The sequence below is a fragment of the Megascapheus bottae genome, chromosome X (genome assembly GCF_031878675.1).
Source record: "Megascapheus bottae isolate mThoBot1 chromosome X, mThoBot2.hap1, whole genome shotgun sequence".
NCBI lineage: Eukaryota > Metazoa > Chordata > Mammalia > Rodentia > Geomyidae > Megascapheus > Megascapheus bottae.
In genome coordinates, this window is record NC_143547.1 from 30,999,600 (window position 1) to 31,007,107 (window position 7,508).

At 37.9% G+C, this 7,508-nt stretch overlaps 1 protein-coding gene across 8 annotated transcripts in view; it reads left to right on the top strand.

Annotated features, from left to right (window-relative positions):
* The window catches only part of Ccnb3 (cyclin B3), a 69,746-nt gene extending 64,553 nt beyond the window's left edge, over positions 1–5,193 (top strand). For all 8 annotated transcript variants that reach the window (XM_090326704.1, XM_090326701.1, XM_090326700.1 and 5 more), the window contains 3 exons: positions 865–1,014; positions 4,627–4,757; positions 4,973–5,193. In XM_090326704.1, the coding sequence (XP_090182830.1) occupies positions 865–1,014; positions 4,627–4,757; positions 4,973–5,045 (354 nt within the window). In that variant the 3' untranslated portion in view covers positions 5,046–5,193. The remainder of the gene's footprint in view (positions 1–864; positions 1,015–4,626; positions 4,758–4,972) is intronic.
* The last annotated feature ends 2,315 nt before the right edge of the window (positions 5,194–7,508 follow it).

Below are 7,508 nucleotides of genomic sequence, written 5' to 3' on the forward strand. Positions count from 1 at the left end.
AAGAGGACGAAAGCATGTTGTTATGTTACTGCCAAGGTTTCTTTATATCCCGAGTATCTGCCAACCCTTTAGGTTGAAAGTTAGCAGTCTATGAAATAGAGGAGAGGATTTAAGGTGAAGGCAGAATAAGGAAGGAAGAAAACATTTTTCGATCAGGAAAGGATACATAAAAAGCTTGAGGGGAATATGGGCAATATTCTCTTTTCTTATTTGATTATTGGTTACAAGGACCAACACTTCCTAATTATTCATTGTATGCTACAAGTGTGTGTTGTGTACTTTTATCTGTGTGTTATAAATTAATTTGTTTTCTAACAAGAAAAGGGGAAAGAGCTGTTCTGGAGCATGGAACACGTGTGATGGAATCAGTAGCAAGGTCAGAGTTAGGAGACTGATTATTCAGTAGAAAATTCCTATGGAACAGGGAGGTGAGAGGGTATACATGTGACAATTTGGTTAAAAATCCCTAAAGCTGCCCAGGTTCTGGTGGCTCACTCTGATAATCCTACTTGCTCAGGCTAAGATCTACAGGATTGTGGTTTGAAGCCTGCCTAGACAGGAAAGTCCATGAAAAAGCAAAAGGCAAGGCTGAAAGAGTAGAAGGTGGTGAAGTACCAGCTGACCCAGCAAGCTAAGCAACTGTGAGATCCTGAGTTCAAAACCACTAATACCCTTCCTTCCAAAACCAAGTCACCTAACAGCTGGCAAATCCCAATGCCAATTTTGGAATCTGTGCTTTTGCTGTGGCTGGAGAGCTTTTCTGCTTGAGCAGAAAGCTCGAGGTAGGATAACTGGAAGAAAGGTCTTGTGCCTGGTGTTGTTTTCCTAAATTTATTGTTGAACCAGTCTTATTTCTTTCCTTAGTGTCTGCAGTCCAGCATGACAACACTGACACTGTCCCGATACATCTGTGAGATAACCCTGCAAGAAAGTCACTATATCCCTGAGAGGGCTTCAAAGCTAGCTGCTGGCTCTTTCCTCCTGGCCCTCTGCATGAAGAATCTTGGACACTTGGTAAGTAGTTATGATAGGAGGAAGGGGTTGGGTGTAAATGAAGTCTATGGCAAAGCTGCCATGTATTCTCAGGAATTCTTTAACATCTGGACAACTGATGGACAATTGTTTCTGCGGCAGTGGTACTAAAATATTTTATTGCATTTTCTAAGTGACAGTATTCTTCATTTCAGAAGAAATATACCTCTCTGGAAAAATGTTGCTCTCTGAAAGCCTAATATTGCAAGACAGACTAATGTGAGGTTACTTTGTTTTTCATGAGGCTGAGGTGGGTCCCTTGGTCCCTTCATTTCTGTGCTCTTTCTCTTCCCAAAACAGATAAGCGAACAAAGAAGACAAACAATAAACAGAAAAAAACCAAAAAGTTAAAAAAACCCTCATTTCCATTTGCTGGAGTTGATTTTGATAAATATTTTATATAATCAGAGGTACACAAGCATTGTGCCTCTGAGTTGGCCTCACTGTGTATGAATCCCTAGAGTCTTGTGTAATTTATCATGTCCCATTGGAGATTAGACCTCTTAAAGACCTTGGTAGAGGCAGATTTGGAAAGCATTAATCCAGAGAATATAAAATAGTAACTGTCCATGTATATAGAAATATGTTCAGAAACATGCCTATTAATGATGTTCTCTGAAGAGAAATTCCTTGAAAACTCTGTACCCACCTACAAGTAAAACTCTTATTTGATGCTTTAAGTAATTTTATAAAAATATGAATTAAATAAAATTTAAATAACTTTGAATTCTTATGGCTACATAACCTACAGTTTGAATAGAAATATTTATGCTCACAAATGTAGCAACTCCTGTCCAACCATTGCTAAGTTCATCCTGTCTAGAAGCCCTGAGCCATTGCTGATGGGAAAATTTCTGCATGGTGAAAAAGAAATGTGAAAAAAAGTTATGTGAGCCTATACAAGTGATACTGAAATTTTTGAGAACAAAGGGTGTGCTTGCAATGATTTTGTTGAAAAATAAGTCAAAATGGTTATTAGCATTTATGGAGTACTTAAGCAATGATCTAAACACATAGCATGTTAAACTCATGCATTGGACCCACAAGATAAATACTGTTACAGTTAAGTCATAGATAAGAAATAACTGCTATGTTTATATAACTAATGAGGGAAGGAACTAGATTTGGAACTCAAAAATCTGTATAATGAAAGCTGTTTGTCCCTAGCTCTGAAGTTATGGTCTTGGAGGTCCCATGTTGAGCCAAGTTTTGACCATTGGACTCCAAAGACGTATAGTGGGTCCCAAGGGGAATGGATGTGTAGTTCAGGACAGTAAACTGGGCCAACTAGGATACTAATAGCTCAGTGTTTTAAAAATAATTTTAGTATCTTACTTATCACAAGGATATTTCAACTTAACATATCCATTTATGTGTATAATGCATCTTGATCAGACTCCTGTCTTCAGTGATTTTTCTGCTACCCCAGTTCAATGTTCTCATAACAGCTGAATAAACCTGAAAGAATCTGCTAATGTCAGCCCTACTCTGAACTCATATAGTTCAGTTGAGCAGTCCATTGTGTTACTACACTGCCTTTTGTACAGATAAAAAAGATTTAACAAATCAGGTGACTTTGAGCAGGATCTTTAAAGATGAGCAGGAACTTATGAAAAGAGACGTTTGAGGGGGAGGGAGTAATAATGGAAACAACAGAAGGCCCAAAGGAAGGACAGTGATGTTTGGGGTGGAACAAAGGGTCCATTAATAAGGATGAAACCAAATGTGAGGCTATGAGAATCATGTATGCCAGGCTGAGTACTTACTTTAACTTTAAAAATTTGGTGTTAGAGATCAAACCCTGAGCCTCATGCATACTATGCAAGCATTTTACCACTGAATTTTATATACCCCAACTTCAAGATACCCACTCTGCACTAAGCCATTATTTTAGGAAAGGAAGTGACATGTTCATGTTTTTGTGATTTGGAAACGGTACTGCTGTGGCAGAATAGAAGGGATGAAGGAGACTAAAACTAGAAGCACTAGGGACTAGGATATTATAGGCAAATGAAGTATCATGGGCACAAAGTGACAGTAGCAGTGGAGCTATGTAATCTAGTTAACATGCCCAGCATACTGTGTTAGTTCTCTGATCAGCATGCTAATGACTGCCACTTCTTGATGGTAGTACTTTTTTACATTGTATTTAGGGGAAAGTTGGGGGGTTGTTTTATTTTTTAGAAATGTCTCAGATAAAAGATAAAGGGTTGTGAATTAGTAGGCTTCTTAATCCTCATCCCTACTTCCAGATAAGATACTTAGATAAAAGGAGTTCAGGAAAAATAAGACATTTTAGAAAAAAAACATAATTACTATAAGGATCCTCATATGGAAGATTTGGAACCTGAAACACCATGAAGTTTAATAACTGGCTCCAATCCATGCTGTTAAGAGTTTGAATTTAAACTGAAGCTGTCTGAATTTAGAACCTTTGCTCTTAAACATTGTTATGCTTTTTAGACCATATACGACATTCTTTTTTTTAAAGTTTTATCTATTTTATCTTGTTTTATTCTTTTATTTTTCAAGCTTCTAGTTCCCTCATCTGTAAAACACAAAGTATAAATGATATCTATCTCTAGAGTTGTTATGGCAATTACATTAACTAGAAAAACATATAGTGCTTGGAACAGTACCAGGCTTTTAATGGCCTTACTTAGGAATCTTTAATTATATTGTCAATATCATACAAGTTATTTTTATGTTTGAGTAAGAATATAAATGTATGGAATGATGGATGTCAGAATTAGGGAGGAGGAATAGTTCTGTTAGATGTTAATTTAGGACTCAGAATTTGTTAGTGGTTTGCTTGGCCATTGGCTTTAGGTCTATTAGTGACTAAATAATAAAACCAGAGCCAGGAACCAGCAGCTCATGTCTGTAATCCTAGCTATTCAGGAGGCTAAGATCTGAGTATCACAGTTTGAAGCCAGCCTGGACAGGAAAGTCCCGGAGACTCTTATTTCCAAGTAACCAGCAAAAACCCAGAAGTGGAGCTGTGATTCAAATAACAGTGCTAGCCTTGAGCAAAAATGCTTAAGGACTACACTAAGGCCCTGAGTTTAAGCCCCAGGAGCAGCAAAAATGAAATGAAATAAAATGAGATAAATTCTGTTCCTTACAACTTCAGGGATTTTAGCTCACTATGAACATCTGGATCTAGAACTAGCATATAAATGGTACATGTGCATATAGTCATCCCAGAAGTTTGTGGCTGAAATTCTAGAATTCTAGAAGTAGAATTCTAGGGTAGAGAATGTCTGTTCTGTAGCTGTGTACATCCTGGGAAGTTATTGGGTACAATTATGGGACAGATATGTATGCTTTATATGGCATATCTGCCTGTATCCTGTATTGACAACTTTGGTTTGATCTGCAAATAATGTTATATTCAAATGACCCTTGGCAGGAAAAAAGTGGTTTCCCAACATTTTACCCTATAATTATTGGCCAGTGTCTGTACTGTATGAATCTTTGCAATGTTTTGAATATCATCTCTGCTTACACCATAGGGGGGAACTTGAAATAGCATAGATATGCATAAGATATGCTTACTGTAGTAGAAGTCACTGTTCATGCTTCTTCTTGTAGATTCGTTCCCTGGAACGTCACAGTGGCTACACTGTCTCTGATCTTTACTGTCTAGTCAGGAAACTGAATGTACTGGTGACTTTACAACCATACTGCGAGTTCAAGACTGTGTATAACAAGTACAGCAGCGAGTAAGTATCAAGCTGTCTGACGTTGTTTGTGGTCATTTATGGGAAAGCTTTAAAACATTGGATCAGAGAGGTGCCTCATTAGAGGATCCAGACATTTTTCATCTTCCTTTCTAGTCTAGAGCTAAAACAAGATGGGAAACAAAGTGCCCTATGTCTTGTTTGTCAATGAAGTCCATTTGGCCTATTGTATATTGAATAAAACCCCTCTTTTTCAGGGTTTATTACGAAGTTGCTAAAATAGGCCCCTTGAAAATGTCGGACCTGGAGGAAATGTTACACACTGACTGATAAGAATGATGTCTTGGCACTCTGGCTGCAGCCATTACCAGAAAGAAAAAGCAAATATATTGAATTTATTCTATGCTTGAAGTTGTTCACCTTTCCTTGTTTTCCTACTTTGCTCTATATTTTCCCAAATGTCTAATGTTGTATCTAATTGTTTTATAAGAAGAAGATATTGCTGTTATATTTGTCTAAAAATTCAATAAAATGATGTTTATTGAAGTGTCTCACTTCCCCTCTTATTGCTCAGGAGTAACATGTATAATTCAAGAAATTAATTTTTTTGCCGAGTAAAGTCTGTGTTTCAAGGAATAGCTTATTTAGTTTTCCCAATTCTTTTAAAGTTTTCCTGCCATGAGAAGAGAAATTGCGCTAAATGCAAATTGATAGCTATGTCTATAGAAGGAATATCCTGGGAATGGTGCCCAGTTTTGAAAAAGAAGCACCTCTTCCCCCGCTGTCTCCCATGCACAAAGTAGGCCTCAGTGTTTAGAGCTGGAGTAGATGATCATGTTATAGGGGAAGTACTAGTTGGTCTAATCTCTATTTGTTTACTTACTTTGATAATGAAAAATGTGGATAAGGTTTTGAATTCAAATGTAGCCCCACTTTCATAGTTAGGCAGCTGTTTATAGTCTAAAAATTTAGAGTCTAGAAATATTTTTGGCCCTTACCTTCTCTAAGAGAAGGAATATATAGCTGTGAAACAAGCAAGAGTCCCCAAAATGCAAGTCTCTTGTTTCATTCATAAAACCTAAGGAATCTCTTGTGTTTCTCAATCTCTTGTGTTTCTTCAGAGTGATGTGTACTGGGATAGTTAAGCTCATTTGCTAGGAGAAAAGTTGAATGTTTCCTATGCCAGGTACCACTTTTTTATTCTTTGTCTAGGAACTCGTCATAGGCGAATGACGTTTGATAGAGCAGTAGACCTTTATGACACTATTATTTTTTGTATGCATGGTGCTGAGGATTGAGCCCAGGGCCTTGTACATACTAGTTACTCATCACTGAGCTATATCCCTATCTTTTTATATTTTATTTTTTGTGCTGACATTACCGCTTGAACTTGGGGTTTGGGTACTGTCCCATAGTTTTCTTTTGCTAAAGGCCGATTCCCTACCACTTGAGCTAAACTTCCACTTTTGGGTTTCTAGTAGTTCCTTGGAGGTAAGAATCCCATAGACTGTCTTTCCTACCTTGGCTGGCTTTGAACCATGAGCCTTAGATCTTAGCCTCCTGAGCAGCTAGGATTATATTTTTATACTGAGATTAGATAACAATAATTTCCCTAGGCTGGCATTGAACTTTTGATTCTCTGTCTCAGCTCCTGTCACAGTTTGCTACAGCTATGTTACAGGTGTTTATCCTTGCATCCAATTGTAAAAACTCTAGTATTATGATTGGCAACTCTCTTCATTGATATATGTCTATTTGTTACCACCTGTCATATATTTTGAATTTTACTTCTGGGATAGACATCAATGAAGATACTATGGAGAAATGCCTCTCCAACTCTGGCTTAAGACTCCTCATATAATCCTGGTCACATCACTTTTTCTGATGGAATGGTGTAGGAGTATAAGGATGAAAAGTTGTTGGGGAGCTAGGCACTGGTGGTTCACACTTATTATCCTAGCTACCCAGGAAGCTGAGTTCTGAGGATGAAGTTTGAAGCTAGCCCAGGCAAGAAAGCCTGTGAGACTATTTCCAGTTAACAACCAAAAAGTTTGAAGTGAAAGTGTGGCTCAAATATAACAGTGTGAGGGCCAGTGCCCAGGCCTTTAAGTACCAGTGCCAGCACACACACACACACACACACACACACACACACACACACACACACACACACACACACACACACACACACACACTGGTCTTTGGGTATCTCATTGCTTTCTGTACACTACTTTCCTATTACCCTTCCCAACTTGCTTTGCTTTGGAGACTAGTTTCCAATTAGGCTCCGACCTGCCCCATGTCACCCTATTGAAATATAATTGAAGGATATCCAAAGAGATCTGAGTCATTTGGCAGTGATTCTGCTGACATACCTAACTTTGCAGAACTGTTTTAAAAGCATAGAAATGAAGGCTGATTTATAAATCTGCAGCCTCACTAAAAATAAGTATCTTTGTCCTGCTTTTTAAATTTTGGAGCTTTATATTATAAAAAAATCAAGCAAATGAGTTATCCTACTTTCCAAGTCTGTTCTAAGTGTTAATGAAACCATTACATGCCTCAAAATTTATACTACTCACTACTAATGAATTAAGAGGGTCCTGGAGTTTGGCCTATTGGTAGAGTGCTCATCTAGCACGCACGAAGACCCAGGTACAATGCCTTTGTACCATATATATAGAAAAAGCTAGAAGTGTTGCTGTGGCTCAAGTGGTAGAGATATAGCCTTGAGAAAGCCCAAGTATAGTGCTCAGGCTCTGTGTTCAAGTCCCAGATGTGTCAAAAAATGGG